Genomic DNA, 21,364 nt, shown 5'->3' on the forward strand with positions numbered 1-21,364 from the left:
GGAGATGCTCTTAGGTCTGTAAAAAAATCAAAGCTCGCGAGGCAGCTTCAGCTTGGAACGGCTCGATTCAGCTCAGAGCAGTCTGAATCGAACTGCTCTAACTCGCGACCTACATAAAATTAATCAACATATTTAATAACTAGGTGTATGCCCGTGCTTTGCTACGGAATCAATATGATAAAATACGTTGATTTGTAAAAACCCTAATTGTTATTATAAACAAGCTGGGAAGAAAATCAAAAGAGCCTGTTTGCTCAATGATATCATAGTATTGGAACCCCTGAACGTGACAATAGCTTACATGCCCACCAAATTCTGTTGTAACCCATTTAGGCCTTGGCTTGACACCATAGCTTTTGATGCAATCCTCATCATAGGAAGCACAGTCAAATTTATATGGTGGATACATGCTCCTCTGTTCACTGTAAGACATTGGCATTACCATCTCGGTACAAGCCTGTTTTAAGCAAGAATGAACCATAAGGCACACAATATAGTAGCACACCCTATCAAAGGAAACCATTGCATAGAAACATATTAAAAACTGTTGTTTCAGGACCTGTCAGTCCCATCCACCCATTCCATGGGGATCATCATTTAGATCAAAGCAGTCAACAGTGTCAGTATAATTGTAATATACATTTACTCCTGCATATATACGTTCTAGAGTACCAGTGCCCTTAGGTTGACTGTCGATATTTCCGCATACCTGAAACAGAGAAAGGACAATCTAGTAAGCAATGGTACGTAGTATTAATAAAACACATGATGCCTACAGAATGTAAAAGGTAGCTCACAAGAACACAGTTCTCATGATTGCAATGTTGACATGTCACGATTATTGGCCTATTGGGACAGGATGTTGTGAACAATGCAATGGAATAGTAACATATTCAGGAATGTTACTGAAAGTTACTTATTTATTATTGTTTTCAGCAGAAACATGAAGGACAGGTCTGACACAGTGGTGAGAAACCTTTTCACTAAGCCAAAGGTTTTGTGTTCAATGCAGCCTCTCTGCAAAAATGCAGGGATAAGAATTGCCTCGCTTAATCGGTTATTCTTTCCCCATACCCCAGTGATGTGGGAGCTGCCAGCACTGGGTCCGTCCTTTTTCTTTGAGCAGAAGAATACACAGAAATGTGCAGTACGATGTATGGAAATTGATGTTTAAGGACTAACTTCTTTAATAGGATTGGCTGGCAAAGGCCTGAGAAATTCTGATGGAAGTGGGTAATCCACCATGGCCAGATAACTGTACGCTGAGCTCAACCAATCTGAAAGGTCTCCACTTGTTTTCAGGGTCCTGCCAAAAAATGCAAACTACTATTAAGAAGAGCTCAGTGTAAAAGACAAAGAATGAATAGTTTATGGAGATGACTCACTGGCAAAGGTGGAACGTTTTACTTAGTTTCAGAAGACCATCTTGCTTGTTTGCTTGGTCATCTAATTCTTTCCAGGAGTCTTTTATTGTAAGAAAATAGCTTAAACTTTTCCTCTAAACACAACACAGAAAAATTGTGTCAGATTAGTCGAACGGTTGATAAAGAATGATAGAAACAACAAAAAAGGCACAAGGCAGTAAAATACACACCCTAAAATCATCAGATACGAGATCATAGAATATAGTAGAAGGAACAATGTCCTCAAACTGCAGGATCGGAGCTGATGATGCAAGACCCCAATAGCAATATGAGGATATTTGAGTCTCATCCAAGCAGCTAGCACTACACAATCATTGACATTAGTAGCAGCATATGATTCAAATTTCAATCACAATGAGTGTTAAGCCACTATCATATCAGAACCAAGAAAATAAAATTGGAATGCAGGTTGGCATTGAAATAATGGAGTCGAAGACGGCTCTTACTTCCACCATATGAGCCCCCAAAGAGCACAACGGGGCTACCCTCTTCCGATAGGTTCCTCTTGAGGTCAGTGAGCAGCACAGCGAAGTCAGCAAGCGCCTGCTCGGCCGTGAGATACGCCGGGGACTTGGAGTCACTGTACGCCTTGGCTTTGCTACCGAAAGGCATGGACTCTCCGTAGTAGCGATGTTGCAGCACACAAGCGAGCGACCATCGATCGCACCATAAACAATATAGCGTTTCAAACGGAAAGTTTTTAAAACGAAGAAGAGATACGAGTACGAGACGAGTGAGGCCGCGGAAGAACGATTGCCTCGGGCGGCGAAGCGTGGGGCGGCATCCCAGATGAGGCCGGAGTTGGCGGCGAACCAGGCGATGTCGCCCTCGTTGCCGCAGTAGAAGAAGATGCGGCCACCGGGTCCAGCCCATCCACCGCCGCGGCCTACCAGGTACCGCTGCTGGAAGAACACTACCGCCTCGTCCTCGTCCCCGACCCCTGGAAAGCTGAAGTGGTCCAACCACGGGCGGCGTGCAGAGGGGGAGGAGGGTGGGGGATCTGCGGCTCGATGCGACGCGTGCGTGTTGATGGCGGGGAGCAGAGGGGGAGGAGGGTGGGGGATCCGCGGCGCGACAACCTTCCTTGACGGCGGCGTGCGCGTTGATGGCATATCGACAGAACCGTGCACCAAAAGATTGTGTACGCCTACAGTAGCATCTTAAGTAGTAGAGACTAAAATACTATGTCTCCAACCAGGTGTTGAGTTAAACTGATGTAAAATATATCATAGTTATGTTATAGCATACATTAAACTATAGTTTTGAGAAACAAAGTTCCCAAGCAGTCCTTAACCGTGTTGCACAGTGAACCGCTAGAGGCAGGGTAGCGACAGCCGACCCATCTACGTGGTTGTCAGTATTTATTAGTTAGAAAAATTGATAATGGATAAAAAGTATGGATAGAAAACGATATTTTATGGTTATAGTAAGAGAAATATTTAGAGAGAACCGTTGTGAGAAATGAAAAAAAATTAGGATAAAATGTTAACGATGTGACACAAAAGTGGGATATAGAAAGAGAAATTTAGGAGAAACTGCCGAAGACACTCTTACACTTTGTTCGGGATGTTTTCAAGTGTGAGAGCCTTTCAGATTTGGCATATAAGCAACCAAACATCTCAGATTTTATGAAATATGCATCCGCTCCACCAGGATATACGATGCATCCTCTATCTACAAACCAAACACACCGAACTCCAACCACACCCTTCCAAAACTCCAACCTGATGCGGCAAAAAGAGAAGGCAGGTGCAGTGGTGCAGGCAAGAAAGGATGGAGCCAGGCAAAACTGATCCAGGGTCTCGGCCAAACGTGCCTTTCAAAGTTAAAACTGTCACGATTCTCGAATGAAACTAACACATAAGTTTATTTTTATTCAGGTTACCAAACCTTTACAGCACAACAAACTCCCACCCTGAAGAACCGTTATCACCTTACTAAACAGTTCGTCTGAACTAAGCTCTCATATATGCCCTAAAGCCAAAACAGCCTCAATGCTTCAGCAAGACAACAATGCCCAATAATCTAAGAGGAGCGTGTCACTGGTGTAGTGGTGTGCAATAGGAGAGTTAAGCACCGAGCACGTGAAGCATGATGGCGTTCTGAGCGTGCATTCTGTTCTCAACCTGGGGGAACACGATTGAATTGGGAGCCTCAATGGCGCCGCCGCCATCAGTCACCTCCACTCCTCTCTCTCAGCAAGCAAACAGTGCATAAGGTAGGCCTATGGGCCAGCAATCTCCATCAGGGTTTCATCCACCTGCAATATAGGATAAAAATAGAAGTGTTAGCTGAAGGCTAACAATGTAAGCTGTAATTATGACTGAAAAACACAGAAATAAGACATTGAGCAACGATTGCTTGTACAGTTTCACTCCCACTTGAACACCACAATTATAATTTGAGATAAAGACAGTATCTTGAATCATATGAAGGTCAGAACATATACGATAATTTCTCTAGTTGTAACTCAATCGCCTCACGAGCTTATGCTATGTATATGTACTTGGAGTACACGCAGAATCTAGAAAGTGTGAAAAACAAACATACCGTGAATCCCTGGAACTTCTGTTTTCTATAATCAACTTCTTCCTTTTGTCCCATACTGGCCCAAACATCTGTGTACACAATGTCTGCTCCCTTAACTGCTTCCCTGGGACGGTTTGTTATTTCAATCTTACTGATTCCAGCACCCCTGGCCATCTCCACTGTGTGTGCATCAGGCTCAAATCCCTTGGGACAAGCACATACAAAGTGAAAAGGAAGCACATCAGCCAATAACAGCCATGAGTGCACAATGTTGTTCCCATCTCCAACATAGAAAACCTACAACGCAATCGAAGAAGACAATTGGTTACAACCCAGAAACTCAAAATTAGACACAGGTCAAACGCAGATAATTCAGTGTTATGATTCTACCTTAGTGTTTTCAATACGACCAATCTGCTCAAGCATAGTAAGTGCATCAGCCATTATCTGGCATGGATGGTTATAGTCAGTGAGACCATTTATGACAGGTACAGATGCATATTTTGCCAAGTCCAAAATATCCTACCAAAACCATATGAGAAGTTAGGAGACAATGTTTGGATGGAAACAAAAGGAATCAAAACCAACTGGAACTACCTAACATCAATATGAGAAGGACAAATGACAGCGATAAATTATGAACTATGAACATAAAGTAACAATATCCAAGACAACTAAACAAACATGATCTCGAGGCAAGATATCAACTCAAAACACCAATTATTTGTTTACATCCAGATAAAACGAGTTTGATCTTCATATCAGATAGAACACAAACAAACCAAGAAAACACTAAAGAAAACTGCCAAGATGATGATATCAGTTCAAAAACACCACACATCCATATACATATCAGGACCCAAGTTGGTTTATTAGAATTAAACACACTTACTGTTTCAGTTAAATAAATACCAAATTGAAGTTGTTGTTTCATAATAATATATTCCCACTAACAAATTTTTACTTTAACTAACAACTATAGTGCTTGTAGTTTTGAGAATGATATCCGATTGTTGTGCTTAAGCAGCACGGAGAAGACAGATCAATTATGTAAAAAGAAAAATGATCCAGGTTATGTGACGTTGTTGGTTATGTTGGTAAAAAGACCATATAAAAGAAATCTTAATTATGCAACTCATGACCATACTTGGTGAGCAAAGACCCTAGCCATAATGATGTCATTATAGCCAGAAAAGTACTCTAGCAACATCACGACACACAATCATATTATAAAGAATTCAATTTCAATATAGGCTATGAAACTTTTAAGAATTGTGTACACCATGTGCCATTGATTCATTAGGTAAGCACATGTTTAAAAAGAGACGACATACCATGTCTATTTATATATGGGCAGTATGCTTTGCAAAAACATCTGCACAGGTGCTTTGGCCTTCTATCAGCTATTTCACCACGGACGCCACCTCGTTGATGTCCACACGGATCTGCTCCTTGTCATCCCTCTCTCGGATCGTCACGTTTGTTGAATCCATTGCCACAACAAATGGAACACCAATCTCATCGGTCCTCCCATATCTCCTCCCAATAGAAATTGCTGCAAGAGAACAAACACAAGATTAAGCTTGCATATGTAGTCCATCCAGCCTAGGTTGTACAGGCTGGACTATTTAAGATCGTAACGCACATACCAGTAGTGTCAATAATATGAGAGATACCAACAGTTGTTAATGCCTTGGTGATCTCTTTGGCGGCAGCATCAAACTCTTGATTCTTGAAGAGGGGAACACGGTGCACTTGATAGGAGCCACATCAACAAATTTTGGATGTGATTTGTCCTCTAGGTCCACGAAATGCCCAATCTCTATCAATGTGAATTCACTCACTCGGAGAAGACCTTGACGTGGCAAGATCTGATTAACAAGTTCCAGACATAGTGAGTACATTAAAAAAAGGGAATATCAAAGCAACTATTGTGTAGCCAATAACTGCTTTTTAGAAGCAGACTATTGCTATTTGCTTACTCTACAGCAAGTAACAAATGTACTATCAAATATCACACTAAAAACAAAGTTAATATAGAACTTTTATTAATTTCACTCACAGGACATGAGCCACTGAACCATCACATAAATTTTGAACAGCGGTTGAAGCATGCCACAATTGCAGAAGCAACAAGTGAAATGATATATAATACTATGACTATTAGTAAAAACAATAAGTTCACATGTTGAGCTACGCATTTGTTTCACAATCACTACATCATATTTAGCTCATAATTTACTTCCTCTTATTCTTGCTGCCAACGAGCAAGACGACGTAGTAGAGTGCCCTGAAGCTTCATGGGGTTGGTCAGACGTAATAATTTATAAAAAAATGTCAATCCACACCCACGCAAAAAAATCCAACAGTTGAAAAGCTTTTGTTCATACTCCAGTTTTCAGTGTAGTTTTGAAACACCAGCATGTACATCTAATCAACAAATCATCACATATGTGGTGAGATCTGCAATTCCATTTATACATAATTCATACGCATAAGTGGTGAGATCAACAATGTATGGAAGGTGAAGGGCAATCCTCCTTAGCCTAGAACAATGTGGGCTTTAAACATGACTGATATATTTGCTTCATTTTTATAGGTTTGATGATAAATAGACTGATGAGCTTGAAAAGGAAGGTTTAGAAAATACAATTGAGAGCAACTTGAGAAGCTAATCCATAATCTACAACTTTCTCTCCAACTTACCAAAATTGCCGGGGAAATGGTGTCACAGTTGACACATTGAATAATCCAGTTCTCATGTGTCTCCCTTGTTGTGTACTTGTCAAGGATGTGGTAGCTTCAACTGAATTTCTCACCATAACCTCTTGCATGCTATCACGTGCAGCTTGAAACTCCTGTCTTAGCAATGTTGTGGTGCACTGAGCTTTATGCCATTGCAGTCTATTGTGTAGTGAGTAAAATCACCTCTTGTGTCATCTACAATAGATTCTAGGAAGGACGAGGACCCATAAAGCTTGATTTGATTTTCTCTAAGCTTTTGCACATGTAGACTTGATATGCACTGGACCGCATCATGTTGTCCACCATTTGTTTTAAGTTCTCGTATCAGTAGTGTTCCTGTGGAGTGGGCAGCATCACTCCGTCCACCATCTCCTCTAAGTATTTGCACCGCAATATCTCTGTGCATTGAGAAGCATAACATCCACCATCTGATCCAAGATTTTGCATCTCTAATGTTACCATGCACTGGGCAACTTCAGCTTGTCCATCATCTATAATGAACCCTTGTTTAAGAAATGATGTGCCTTGAATAGAATCTCCTTGTTCGTAAGAAATATGCTCTCTTTCAAGAATGTCATTGTCACTTGTCAAGTAAGAAAATGCCTTCGCATAAACACCATTTCTATCAATATTGTGTTCTTCTGTGACAACCACCTCATCATCATCATTGACAGATCAACAATATCTACTATCATTGCTTAGTCTGAAACAGCAAAAAAGTGTGAGTGGTAGATCACAACAAAGGGAAATGCAGAACAATCACAAGGTCGATTCAATACAAGATTTTAAAAAAGAGGTGTTTAGGAAAAACAATTAGAAGACTACATCTAAGAATATTTTAATTCCCATATATATCGTTACTAAGAGTGGGATTTATTCTTCCAACTAAGCTACCTATCAGTATCATGATATTAACCATCAACCCAGTTCTTAGGCATGCATGTGGTACTTCTGACGCATACATTATTATATTCATCACCCGCGATCTAGTCTCTTATCCACGTATTATCAGTTGCCATTTGCATGTGGTTCCTCTTATTCGCGTAAATAAGAAATCTATGTATTGAAATTGTGGAAGAGAACTACCAAATAGAAACCTGTCAAGGCTTCCGTTCTTCATATGTGCATAGTCGAGCATCATCTCGTCCCGGTGCATGCAGAACCCCAATAGTCTGACAAGCTTCTCGTGTTGAAGATTGACCGATACTTGCATCTCATTGTGCAGCTGGTCCAGTCTTTGTATACTACACCGGGACAAGTTCTTCACCGGTATTTTATTTCTATCTGTGACCTTTCCCTATAAAATTCATCCACCTTGATGCGAAGGAAGAAGAGCGCAGACGATGCTACGCTTCGCTCCCTTGCATACTGAGTTGTGTTGCTTACCTGTACAACTTGTACACGGTACTAAACCCGCCTTCCCCAAGCTTGTTCTTATCATTGAAGTTGCTTCTTGCAGGATAAGTAGATCGAGTACTGCGCATTTTCCCCTTTCAATCTTCTTGGGCGTTGTAGCTGTACATAAGAGATAAACAACATGAACAGACTAAAATTCCTTTTGGCAAAAGCGAAGCCTTGCATTATGAAAAAGTGGTATGTGTCTCATTATGAAACAGGCCACGCTTGCCCATCTGGATAACATCTGGACCCAAATAAATAGCATGCCCACCAAGTAAAAAGAATCCTGTCTCAAATGAAACACGGGTCCTCATTGATGGCTTGGCAAAAATCATGACCATTGTTTTCCCTTTGAACGGTTGGAAGCTCTTGTCTCCAGACTTTATCAATGCCTTAACCTCAATGGCTCGATTAAGAACCTTCATTATTGTATCCTTGTCAAAATCAATGATTTGAAGGAAATCCTTAGGAGCCTGTTTGGCTGCAAGAAATTGCTAGAGTTAGAAAGAAAGTGTGTTGTGCATGATACGATACTTCCTGTATAATGAAAGCTCACATCGATACCTAAAACATTTGAGTGCATGTATTGGTATGAGGGGGCAGAGAGGATCACATTCAGAAATCAGAACTAAATCGATGACCTGCTCAATCACTAAATCTAATTATTTCATTCCATTTGATCAGTAAATTAAATCAACCATCACTGAGAAAGCAATCTAGAGATCGACAGCGACTATCTGTAAAGTCAGGCATTGAACATATTCAGTTTCTGTGAGGTGTACTCTAGATTGTAGAGTTCTGCATTTGTGTTTCTGGACATACCTCAGAAACAGTGACATAAGGCCAGTGTATCCTAATATTATCTGGAATACTGAACCAACAAGTATTATCTCAGAAATTTGCTTAGTTATGCAGATTTGCTCAGATATTTTGAAGTTGTAATACAATTCCTACGCCTATAATAATACTTCTGCTCTGTATGTTTACTGAACGCTATACTTTTTTGCTATGAGAAGATGTTTTTGTGTTAATATATCATGCTCTTAATCTTTTTCACTACAATTGTCAGGTTGCCCAAGTAGTATTGGAAATCTATGAGCCTCAAAGGTGCAAAGTGACAATAGGGCCACCATCTAGGCTGTCAGTTGGTGGAAGAGGTCCTTAAAACCGAGGGTCATGCCTCTCCATCAGCATTTATATTTTCTATGATACCTTATTGGGACATCATAGTTAGTGAATATGGAGGAATTCAATTAATTATGTAATAACATTTTCTGAACTTAAGTTTGTCATTTCCTCTTGTTTTTTAGTTCTTAACTGAATCCTGTCTTGTAGGTATGATGCCAAGGATCCTTATTTTTTTTGTCAAGTGTATGTGTGCGTAACATGGCCAAGCTGTCCAGGGAGGCAACTACATTCCGCAGTGTTATGGAGTCCCTATTTTGCAATTTCGATAATACTAATTCATGCTCATCCAAGAATGGTCTTGCACTTTGATACCTAAGCTACTAATGCAACAATTATAAAGGTGTTAGAGTTTAATACACACCTGACCAAGACAGACACATCAACCAAACACAGCCAGCCACATCATAGAAGGAAGAAAAAAAGAACACTCCACAGCTAAGAAAAACGAACGAGAAAACTCACTGAGGAACATTGCTCCCGCTGACCCTCCCAAGGATGCCTCGGTCGAGAAGACCCCTGCGACGCCCTTTACGCTAGAGCCAGACGTTGCTGCAGCGACGAGGGGTCCAACGATAGGAGGCCAGGGGGGCGGATGGGCACTGACCAGGGGGCCCCAAGGGATATGACGACCTTCACGTTGGAGCCAGACGTTGCCGCGGCAACGAGGGGTCTGACGATAGGATGCCTAGGGCACGGATCTGACCGTGGGAGGGAGCAAACAAATATGGCAGATGTTTCAAACATTCCCAACCATGCCAACAACCCTTGATTCTTAGGAAACTCTACAGAACAGCTCAACAACCGGGAGGGGATGCAGAGCCTACCTGGGAATTGCCGCAGCAGAGGTTGGGTCAATGGTGAAAATTTTTACCTGATACAACTTAAGCCAGGACCCTTTAGTTTCCTCTCACGCGGCTCTTCCAGATCCACGTGGTTGTTCACCTCGTCGTTGCCGCTAGAGGCTGCCTTCACCATGCCGTTGGACGAAGGGACGCTGAATCCAACGGAGACGATGGAGTCAATGGCTGCCTTCCACGCGGCGTCACCATCATCCTCGCTGCTGCCTTCACCTGTCGCGCACTCCGCCGCAGCGGCCTGAATGAGGATGACCAGCATGATGCATTAGGGGTCAGAGTTAGTGATGGGGAATCCATGTCCCTGCGACGACGCTTCTTGGGGTGGCGCCTCCCCGCGGCGGGGTGTCCTGCTGCTGCTGCACACGCGGCATCGTGGGTCCTACGGGTATCTGACAAATATGCCGAAAAAAGGAACTGGCAAATATGAACCAACATATACATTGGGATTTTGTTGTGTAGCCAAGTATGTTGAAAACAAGCTATCTACTTGTAAAAAATCCAAAAACATTTGTCTGGTTTTACATTTACACCAAACCTTAAAATGATTAAATTCTAAAATAAAACCTACATACCAATTTGCCAAGTATCGTGGTCCATGAAGATACAGAAAGTGCTTTTTTGGTAACAAATAAACATTGCTCGTTGCTTAGGTGATAAAACAAAGACTCCACAGATGGCACATATGTTGTTTGTTCTATGACTCATGGTGAAATAAAGAACTGCATGTCAGTGTTTCACCTTCCATGCAGTCCACCAATTTCCCATTATAATCTTCCACCTAACAAAGCACAAATATGAACATCTCATCTTTCTAATATTAGTATGTTAGTCAAAAGTTATCGGGCATATATGTCTGCTTACATATTTCAACCCAAGACTGTCATTGCCCTGCAATATCTCAGTGGTTGTGACCCGCTGCAGGACCTCTGGTGTACTGACAAAACGAAAAAAACATGTGAAAGACAGGGATTCGAATCACCACACATATTGTCAAACCAGAAGCTATCTTCTCCTTCCATCCATTCGCCACCACAACTAAATCACACCTAGAAAAAGATGGGGAGAAGAGAGAAACAATACATTTGAGTGGCATATGGTGAGAGAAACAAATGATGAACGGAAATGTTCATGCAGAGAAACATGTCGAAGATCTGCAGAACCTATTCTGCTTGGGTAAGTCCACCGACATGGACTTGTCGTCAGGGTGGGGGACGATCAGCAACATGTTCCGGCTTCTCCTATCGCTGCTGTGAGGGGCATGAACTGCACGCTCGGGGCCACACAGGACAACACGACAAAGGAGCACGACTGCCGCTACGAGGACCATCCAGATCCATGCCATGGAGTGAGACAGACCGCTGACGCTGGAGGGAGGAAGCGAGGACGACTGTGATGGAGGGGGTGGTGCGTCTTGGGCACAGAGGGGGCGCAACAGGTCGGGGAGGGGGTGGGGGAAGGTGTCTCGGGCGCGGGACGCAGCGAAGCAGGCGCTATGCAAGCGATGACGACGGGGAACGACGTCCACACGGAAGGGCTGAGCAAGTTGGGGAGGGGAGGGCGTCTCGGTCGCGAGACGCAGTGAAGAATGACGAACGCGGAGCAAGCGCTCGGCGGGGGAGGACGACGAAAGGACGGCGGGCGAGGACGAAGGAGCACCTGCGGGCATCGGGCGAAGATGGATCACGCGGGCGGGGGCACGCGAATCACGGGATCAGAGGCACGGCGAAGCAGGTGACGCCTACTCTGCTCACCTTCCAATCCACAAGGGAATGAATCAAGAACGTAAAGGTTTAGGGGGAACACAAAAGCGAATGAATCAAGAACGCGAGAGAGCACAAAGCGAATGAAGTAACCTCAGGAATCCATATCCTGGATTGTCGTTGGCGCCTTCGCCCGCTGTCGACCACCAGCAGTTCCCTCCCCTCCTCCTCTACCTCCCTCCCCTGCTGGATCTAGCCTTGGGCTCCACCCACGAATCCAAACCCTAGCCCCGCAGTTGTCTCGGTGGAACCAGGCCATTGCGGGGGAGGGAGCGGTGGATCCAGTTTGCGGGCATTTGGGAGAGGTGGGAAGGTAGCGGACGAAGACGAACCCTGCGGGGAGCAGAGAGGAGAGAGGTAGGGGAGAAGGGGGTCGTAGTTGGTGATGCCGGGGGCGGTGGTGAGCGGATTTGGCGGCGAGGTTTCGGGCCTGCGCAGGCGAGTGGAGGTGGGCGGAGGTGGGACGCGGCTGGACTGCGTCTTGGGAGCAGGCGAGGTTTCCGGCGCGCGCAGGCGTGCGGAGGTGGGCGGTGGATGAGCGGATTTGGTGGCGACGGTTCCGGCGTGCGCAGGTGGGTGGAGGTGGGCGCGGGGTTTTAGGGGGCGGGGGCGGTCTACAGATGGATCTTAATTATTAGTAGAGATAATTAATATTAGATAATTTTATATCTTACTTGTTTATTAGTCTTTAATGATAAATATATAATAATTATAATTTAAATTACTTGTAATGTCGTGTTATGGTTATTTATTTCATATTTATAGACCATTATCCACTATATAATTATTTTTTAAGGTGCAGCTCGCGAGCCGAGCCAGCTTGCGAGCCGAGCCTCCTTTTTACAGCTCGTTTAGTAGGCGAGTCGAGCTCGGACACTGAGCGAGCCACATCGAGTCGCCTCGTTTCCAACCCTAGCTCTGTTCCACGAAGATGCCTAAGTTAAAGTGTGTTTCTTCCTTTCTTTTTTCCTTTATTTATTTATTTTTCTTCTTTCCGTAATTCTTTTCTGTTCTTTTTTTCTTCTTATTTTATTTATATTTTATGTTTACTTGCTCGATTTTATTTTACAATGTAAATTATTTTTATAGTTTTGTTTTTATTTACATGTTTAACTTTTTATGTGTTCCATGAGATGTTCTTACAATATATGTGAGATGTTTCATTCATTTATTTAAGTTTATTTTTCATCATTATTAATTTTGTTTTATTGCTTATTTAATAATCATTTTTTGTTGTTTGATCTTTTATTCTTCACTTTGTTTTTTACATTTTTTCCTTGCATTGTTTTTCTTTTAATATAATTTAGTATTTTCTTTTTGTTTAACTTCTATTCTATTTGTTCCATTTCTATTTTTATTTCTTATTTTTGTTTATTTATTTAATATACTCTAACAAAATGTGTTGAGCATCTAGGAACGGATGTCCAAAGAAATACCAAGAACTCCTCAAGAACGGCCCACCGACCAAGTCCCTGTCGAGCATACCCCGCGAAAACACAGCAGACGACCAAGTCCCTGTCCAGCAACCCCGTTGTCGGGGACCATAATTAGGGGTACCCTCAAGACGCCTAATTCTCAGCTGGTAACCCCCATCAGCATAAAGCTGCAAAGGCCTGATGGGTGCGATTAAGTCAGGGATCAGTCCACACGAGTGACTCGATCACGCTTCACCCGAGCCTAGCCTCGGCCAAGGGCAGCCGACCTCGAGAGACTTTCGTCTCGCCCGAGGCCCCCTTTTTATGGCGGACACATCACCGGCTCGCCCGAGGCCTTGCTTCGCTCAGAAGCAACCTTGACTAAATCGCCGCACCGACTGACCAAATTGCAGGGGCATTTAACGCAAAGGTGGCCTGACACCTTTATCCTGACACGCGCCCCCGGCAGAGCCGAAGTGACCGCCGTCACTCCACCGCTCCACTGGCCAGTCTGACAGAATGACAGCGCCGCCTGCGCCACTCCGACTGCAGTGCCACTCGACAGAGTGAGTCTGACAGGCAGTCAGGCCTTGCCAAAGGCGCGACGGCGAACTCCGCCCCGCCCGACCCCAGGGCTCGGACTCGGGCTAAGACCCGGAAGACGGCGAACTCCGCTCCGCCCGACCCCAGGGCTCGGACTCGGGCTAAGACCCGGAAGACGGCGAACTCCGCTCCGCCCGACCCCAGGGCTCGGACTCGGGCTAAGACCCGGAAGACGGCGAACTCCGCTCCGCCCGACCCCAGGGCTCGGACTCGGGCTAAGACCCGGAAGACGGCGAACTCCGCTCCGCCCGACCCCAGGGCTCGGACTCGGGCTAAGACCCGGAAGACGGCGAACTCCGCTCCGCCCGACCCCAGGGCTCGGACTCGGGCTAAGACCCGGAAGACGACGAAACTCCGCCTCGCCCGACCCCAGGGCTCGGACTCCGCCCTGGCCTCGGCCGAACGACTTCCGCCTCGCCCGACCCCATGGCTCGGGCTCGGCCACGGCAACGGAAGGCAGACTCAACCTCGGCTTCGGAGGAACCCCCACGTCGCCCTGCCTAGGGCACAGACCGCCACGTCAACAGGAAGCGCCATCATCATCCTACCCCGAATCGACTCGGGTCACGGAGAACAAGACCGGCGTCCCATCCGGCCAGCTCCGCCGGAGGGGCAATGATGGCGCCCCACAAGCTCTATGACGACGGCGGCCCCCAGCTCTCTTACGGAAGCAGGACGACGTCAGCAGGGACTCGACCGCTCCAACAGCTGTCCCTCCGCCAGGCTCCGCCGCACCTCCGACAGCCACGACATCATGCCAGCAGGGTGCCCAGATCTCTCCGGCTGCCACATTGGCATGTACCTAGGGCGCTAGCTCTCCCTCCGCTAGACACGTAGCACTCTGCTACACCCCCCATTGTACACCTGGATCCTCTCCTTACGACTATAAAAGGGAGGACCAGGGCCTTCTTAGAGAAGGTTGGCCGCGCGGGACCGAGGACGGGACAGGCGCTCTCTTGGGGCCGCTCGCTTCCCTCACCCGCGTGGACGCTTGTAACCCCCCTACTGCAAGCGCACCTGACCTGGGCGCGGGACGAACACGAAGGCCGCGGGACTTCCACCTCTCTCACACTCGACTCCGGCCACCTCGCCTCTCCCCCCTTCGCGCTCGCCCACGCGCTCGACCCATCTGGGCTGGGGCACGCAGCACACTCACTCGTCGGCTTAGGGACCCCCCTGTCTCGAAACGCCGACAGTTGGCGCGCCAGGTAGGGGCCTGCTGCGTGCTGACGAACAGCTCCCCGTCAAGCTCCAGATGGGCAGTCTCCAGCAACCTCTCCGGCCCGGGACGGTGCTTCGTTTCGGGACTCTTGAGTTCATGTCCTTCGACGGCAGCTACGACATGATACTTCTTCCGCCGTCGTGCGACTACGACAATGGCGGCCGACAACCCGCCCGCCGGCGGCGGAATCGACGACGTCTTCCCCGCGTGGTGGAAGGGCAACATTCGGGCTCGCTCCGTTCTCTCCCCCGCCAACGGAGGAGGAGGCGGGGCCGTCAAGGCCAGGTGGGAGGCCGCGCTTCGTCGGCTGTCGAGCGAATCGACGCCCCCGACGCCCCGACGGAAGGCACGCCGGACGTCGACCTCGCGTTCAAGACGGAGGCGAGCGCCGTCCCCCGCGGCACGCTGACCCCGGGCAAGAAGACGACGCCGGCGCGCTCGCGGAAAGCCTGCAGGACGTCGCCCTCGAACCAGAGACGACGGTGCAACCAGTCCCCGATGTGACTACGTCGCTCCTCGTCGACCAAAAGGTACCGACTAACTCCCATCTTGCGTCATTTCGACTCGGCCTCAACCCGCCAAACGACCTCGTTTTGGCGGGCGCCCTCATTGAGGCGAGTGCAACCCCACTGAGGTTCCGTATGCGGTCGCCTTGGGGCCGACTGACGGACGTCTCGACCTTCGGGCCCTCTGGGTCCGAGGACGATGACGATCCCAGCATCGGTTGGGATTTCTCCGGACTTGGCAACCCCAGTGCCGTGCGGGACTTCATGACCGCATGTGACTACTGCCTATCCGACTGTTCCGATGGAAGCCGCAGCCTTGGCGACGAGAGCTGCGGCCCAAGCCGCGAATGTTTCCACATCGAGCTAGGGGATCCCTCCGAAGGCAACCATCTTGGCATGCCGGAGGACGGTGATCTCCCTAGGCCGGTGCCTCGCGCCGACATCCCACGGGAGCTAGCTGTGGTCCCCGCTCCGGCGGGGGGTTACGACCCACAACTCGAGCAAGTCCGCGAGGCGCAGGCCAGGCTCAACGAGGGAACAGGAGCGCTTGAGCCGATCCGTCGGGACGTCGGACAAGCATGGGTGGGCCAACCCTTGGCCGGAGAAATACGTCACCTGCCCCAAGGTCTCCAGCACCGCGTCGCCAACGATGTCAGGATCAGGCCGCCGCCCGCATCCAGCGGGGTTGGTCAGAACCTGGCAACCGCAGCAATGCTCATCCGCGCGATGCCGGAGCCGTCAACCACCGAGGGTCGGCGAATCCAGGGAGAACTCAAGAATCTCCTGGAAGGCGCTGCGGCCCGACGGGCCGAGAGCACTGCCTCCCGAAGGCAAGGTTATCCCTCGGAACCTCATGCCGCGACTTCCCGATTCATGCGGGAAGCCTCGGTCTACACCGAGCGCACGCGCAACACCGCGCCTGCGGCCCCGGGCCACCTCGGCAACGAGCACCATCGACGCGACTGTTGGGCTCACCTCGACGAAAGGGTGCGCCGAGGCTACCACCCCAGGCGTGGGGGGCGCTACTACAGCGGGGAGGATCGGAGTCCCTCGCCCGAACCACCCGGTCCGCATGCCTTCAGTCGGGCCATCCGACGGGCGCCATTCCCGACCCGGTTCCGACCCCCGACTACTATCACGAAGTACTCGGGGGAAACGAGACCGGAACTGTGGCTCGCGGACTACCGCCTTGCCTGCCAACTGGGTGGAACGGACGACGACAACCTCATCATCCGTAACCTCCCCCTGTTCCTCTCCGACACTGCTCGCGCCTGGTTGGAGCACCTGCCTCCGGGGCAGATCTCCAACTGGGACGACTTGGTCCAAGCCTTCGCTGGCAATTTCCAGGGCACATACGTGCGCCCCGGGAATTCCTGGGACCTTCGAAGCTGCCGGCAACAGCCGGGGGAGTCGCTCCGGGACTACATCCGGCGATTCTCGAAGCAGCGCACCGAGCTGCCCAACATCACCGACTCGGATGTCATCGGCGCGTTCCTCGCCGGCACCACTTGCCGCGACCTGGTGAGCAAGCTGGGTCGCAAAACCCCCACCAGGGCGAGCGAGCTGATGGACATCGCCACCAAGTTCGCCTCTGGCCAGGAGGCGGTCGAGGCTATCTTCCGAAAGGACAAGCAGCCCCAGGGCCGCCCATCGGAAGAAGCTCCCGAGGCGTCTGCTCCGCGCGGCGCCAAGAAGAAAGGCAAGAAGAAGTCGCAATCGAAACGCGACGCCGCTGACGCGGACCTTGTCGCCGCCGCCGAGTATAAGAACCCTCGGAAGCCCCCCGGAGGTGCAAACCTCTTCGACAAGATGCTCAAGGAGCCGTGCCCCTACCATCAGGGGCCCGTCAAGCACACCCTCGAGGAGTGCGTTATGCTTCGGCGTCACTTCCACAGGGCCGGGCCACCCGCCGAGGGTGGCAGGGCCCGCGACGACGACAAAAACGAAGATCACCCAGCAGGAGAGTTCCCCGAGGTCCGCGACTGCTTCATGATCTATGGAGGGCATGCGGCGAATACCTCGGCTCGGCACCGCAAGCAAGAGCGCCGGGAGGTCTGCTCGGTGAAGGTGGCGGCGCCAGTCTACCTAGACTGGTCCGACAAGCCCATCACTTTCGACCAGGCCGACCACCCCGACCATGTGCCGAGCCCGGGGAAATACCCGCTCGTCGTCGACCCCGTTGTCGGCGATGTTAGGCTCACCAAGGTCCTGATGGATGGGGGCAGCTGCCTCAACATCATCTACGCCGAGACCCTCAAGCTCCTGCGCGTCGATCTGTCCTCCGTCCGAGCAGGCGCTGCGCCCTTCCACGGGATCATCCCTGGGAAGCGCGTCCAGCCCCTCGGGCGACTCGACCTCCCCGTCTGCTTCGGGACACCCTCCAACTTCCGAAGGGAGACCCTGACGTTCGAAGTGGTCGGGTTCCGAGGAACCTACCACGCCGTGCTAGGGAGGCCATGCTACGCGAAGTTCATGGCCGTCCCCAACTACACCTACCTGAAGCTCAAGATGCCGGGCCCCAACGGGGTCATCACCGTCGGCCCCACGTACAAACACGCGTTCGAATGCGACGTGGAGTGCGTGGAGTACGCCGAGGCCCTCGCCGAGTCCGAGGCCCTCATCGCCAACCTGGAGAACCTCTCCAAGGAGGTGCCAGACGTGAAGCGCCACGCCGGCAACTTCGAGCCAGCGGAGACGGTCAAGGCCGTCCCTCTCGACCCCAGTGGCGACACCACCAAGCAGGTCCGGATCGGTTCCGGGCTCGACCCCAAATAGGAAGCAGTGCTCGTCGACTTTCTCCGCGCAAACGCCAACGTCTTTGCGTGGAGTCCCTCGGACGTGCCCGGCATACCGAGGGATGTCGCCGAGCACTCGCTGGATATTCGGGCCGGAGCCCGACCCGTCAGGCAGCCTCTACGCCGATTCGACGAGGAGAAGCGCAGAGTGATTGGCGAAGAGATCCACAAGCTAATGGCAGCAGGGTTCATCAAAGAGGTATTCCATCCCGAATGGCTTGCCAACCCTGTGCTTGTGAGGAAGAAAGGGGGGAAATGGCGGATGTGTGTAGACTACACTGGTCTCAACAAAGCATGTCCGAAGGTTCCCTACCCTCTGCCTCGCATCGACCAAATCGTGGATTCCACCGCTGGGTGCGAAACCCTGTCCTTCCTCGATGCCTACTCAGGGTATCACCAGATCCGGATGAAAGAGTCCGACCAGCTCGCGACTTCTTTCATCACGCCGTTCGGCATGTACTGCTATGTCACCATGCCGTTCGGTTTGAGGAATGCGGGCGCGACGTACCAGCGGTGCATGAACCATGTGTTCGGCGAACACATCGGTCGCACAGTCGAGGCCTACGTCGATGACATCGTAGTCAAGACAAGGAAGGCTTCCGACCTCCTCTCCGACCTTGAAGTGACATTCCGGTGTCTCAAGGCGAAGGGAGTCAAGCTTAAATCCTGAGAAGTGTGTCTTCGGGGTGCCCCGAGGCATGCTCCTAGGCTTCATCGTCTCCGAGCGAGGCATCGAAGCCAACCCGGAGAAGATCGCGGCCATCACCAGCATGGGACCCATCAAGGACTTAAAAGGGGTACAGAGGGTCATGGGATGCCTCGCGGCCCTGAGCCGCTTCATCTCACGCCTCGGCGAAAGAGGTCTGCCTCTGTACCGCCTCTTAAGGAAGGCCGAGTGTTTCGCTTGGACCCCTGAGGCCGAGGAAGCCCTCGGCAACCTGAAGGCGCTCCTTACAAAGGCGCCTGTCTTGGTGCCCCCGGCGGACGGAGAAGCCCTCTTGGTCTACGTCGCCGCGACCACTCAGGTGGTTAGCGCCGCGATTGTGGTCGAAAGGCAAGAGGAAGGGCATGCATTGCCCGTTCAGAGGCCGGTCTACTTCATCAGCGAAGTGCTGTCCGAGACTAAGATCCGCTACCCGCAAGTTCAAAAGCTGTTGTATGCTGTGATCCTGACAAGGCGGAAGCTGCGACACTACTTCGAGTCTCATCCGGCAACTGTGGTGTCATCCTTCCCCCTGGGGGAGATCATCCAGTGCCGAGAGGCCTCGGGCAGGATCGCAAAGTGGGCGGTGGAAATCATGGGCGAAACGATCTCGTTCGCCCCTCGGAAGGCCATCAAGTCCCAGGTGTTGGCGGATTTCATGGCCGAATGGGTCGACACCCAGCTGCCAACAACTCCGATCCAACCGGAGCTCTGGACCATGTTTTTCGACGGGTCGCTGATGAAGACGGGGGCCGGCGCAGGCCTGCTCTTCATCTCGCCCCTCGGAAAGCACTTGCGCTACGTGTTGCGCCTCCATTTCCCGGCGTCCAACAATGTGGCCGAGTACGAAGCTCTGGTCAACGGATTGCGGATCGCCATCGAGCTAGGGGTCAGACGCCTCGACGCCCGCGATGATTCGCAGCTCGTCATCGACCAAGTCATGAAGAACTCCCACTGCCGCGACCCGAAGATGGAGGCCTACTGCGACGAGGTTCGGCGCCTGGAAGACAAGTTCTTCGGGCTCGAGCTCAACCACATCGCTCGGCGCTACAACGAAACCGCAGACGAGCTGGCTAAGATAGCCTCGGGGCGAACGACAGTCCCCCCGGGCGTCTTCTCCCGGGATCTGCATCAACCCTCCGTCAAGCTCGACGACGCGCCCGAGCCCGAGGTACCCTCGGCTCAACCCGAGGTACCCTCGGCACAGCCCGAGGTACCCTCGGCCCCCGAGGGTGGGGTACTGAACGTCGAGGAAGGGCAGAGCGGGGCCACGCCAGATCAAGATTGGCAGGCCCCGTACCTGCAATATCTCCGTCGAGGAGAGCTACCCCTCGACCAAGTCGAGGCTCGGCGGGTAGCGCGACGCGCCAAGTCATTCGTCTTGCTGGGCGACGAAGAGGAGCTCTACCATCGCAGCCCCTCGGGCATCCTCCAGCGATGCATCTCCATCGCCGAAGGTCGGGAACTGCTGCAAGAAATACACTCGGGGGCTTGCGGCCACCACGCAGCGCCCCGAGCCCTTGTCGGAAATGCTTTCCGGCAAGGCTTCTACTGGCCAACGGCGGTGGCTGACGCCACTAGAATTGTCCGCACCTGCGAAGGGTGCCAATTCTATGCGAAGCGGACGCACCTGCCCGCTCAGGCTCTGCAGACAATACCCATCACCTGGCCCTTCGCTGTATGGGGTCTGGACCTCGTCGGTCCCTTGCAGAAGGCGCCCGGGGGCTACACGCACCTGCTGGTCGCCATCGACAAATTCTCCAAGTGGATCGAGGTCCGACCTCTGAACAGCATCAGGTCCGAGCAGGCGGTGGCGTTCTTCACCAACATCATCCATCGCTTCGGGGTCCCGAACTCCATCATCACCGACAACGGCACCCAGTTCACCGGCAAAAAATTCTTGGATTTTTGCGAGGATCACCATATCTGGGTGGACTGGGCCGCCGTGGCTCATCCCATGTCGAATGGGCAAGTAGAGCGTGCCAACGGCATGATTCTACAAGGGCTCAAGCCTCGGATCTACAACGACCTCAACAAATTCGGCAAGCGATGGATGAAGGAACTCCCCTCGGTGGTCTAGAGCCTAAGGACGACGCCGAGTCGTGCCACGGGCTTCACGCCGTTTTTCCTGGTCTACGGGGCTGAAGCTATCTTGCCCACTGACCTGGAATACGGCTCCCCGAGGGCGAGGGCCTACACCGAACAAAGCAACCAAGCTA

At 50.4% G+C, this 21,364-nt stretch overlaps 1 protein-coding gene and 2 pseudogenes across 1 annotated transcript; all 3 read right to left on the bottom strand.

Moving 5' to 3' along the window:
* Positions 1 to 97: 97 nt before the first annotated feature.
* Positions 98 to 2,536, bottom strand: LOC103644386 (lysosomal Pro-X carboxypeptidase-like; annotated as a pseudogene).
* A 678-nt stretch (positions 2,537 to 3,214) lies between these two features.
* Positions 3,215 to 11,101, bottom strand: LOC103641451 (ornithine carbamoyltransferase, chloroplastic-like; annotated as a pseudogene).
* Positions 10,933 to 11,823, bottom strand: LOC103641453 (uncharacterized). The gene is made up of 2 exons (XM_020544927.3): positions 11,302 to 11,823; positions 10,933 to 11,187 (listed from the first exon to the last, which is right to left on the bottom strand). Exons 1-2 carry the CDS (start codon positions 11,805 to 11,807, stop codon positions 11,040 to 11,042), a joined length of 654 nt encoding a protein of 217 aa, XP_020400516.1. The 5' UTR covers positions 11,808 to 11,823; the 3' UTR covers positions 10,933 to 11,039.
* Between the last annotated feature and the right edge of the window lie 9,541 nt (positions 11,824 to 21,364).

Source organism: Zea mays, chromosome 1, assembly GCF_902167145.1.
Source record: "Zea mays cultivar B73 chromosome 1, Zm-B73-REFERENCE-NAM-5.0, whole genome shotgun sequence".
Lineage (NCBI taxonomy): Eukaryota > Viridiplantae > Streptophyta > Magnoliopsida > Poales > Poaceae > Zea > Zea mays.

Excerpts from the sequence above, each read along its gene's own strand:
- LOC103641453 (XM_020544927.3), bottom strand. The coding sequence starts at position 11,807 with ATGCCCGCAGGTGCTCCTTCGTCCTCGCCCGCCGTCCTTTCGTCGTCC. Across the intron at positions 11,188-11,301 it reads GACTTACCCAAGCAGAATAG|GTGTGATTTAGTTGTGGTGG; the intron begins GTTCTGCAGATC and ends ATCTTTTTCTAG.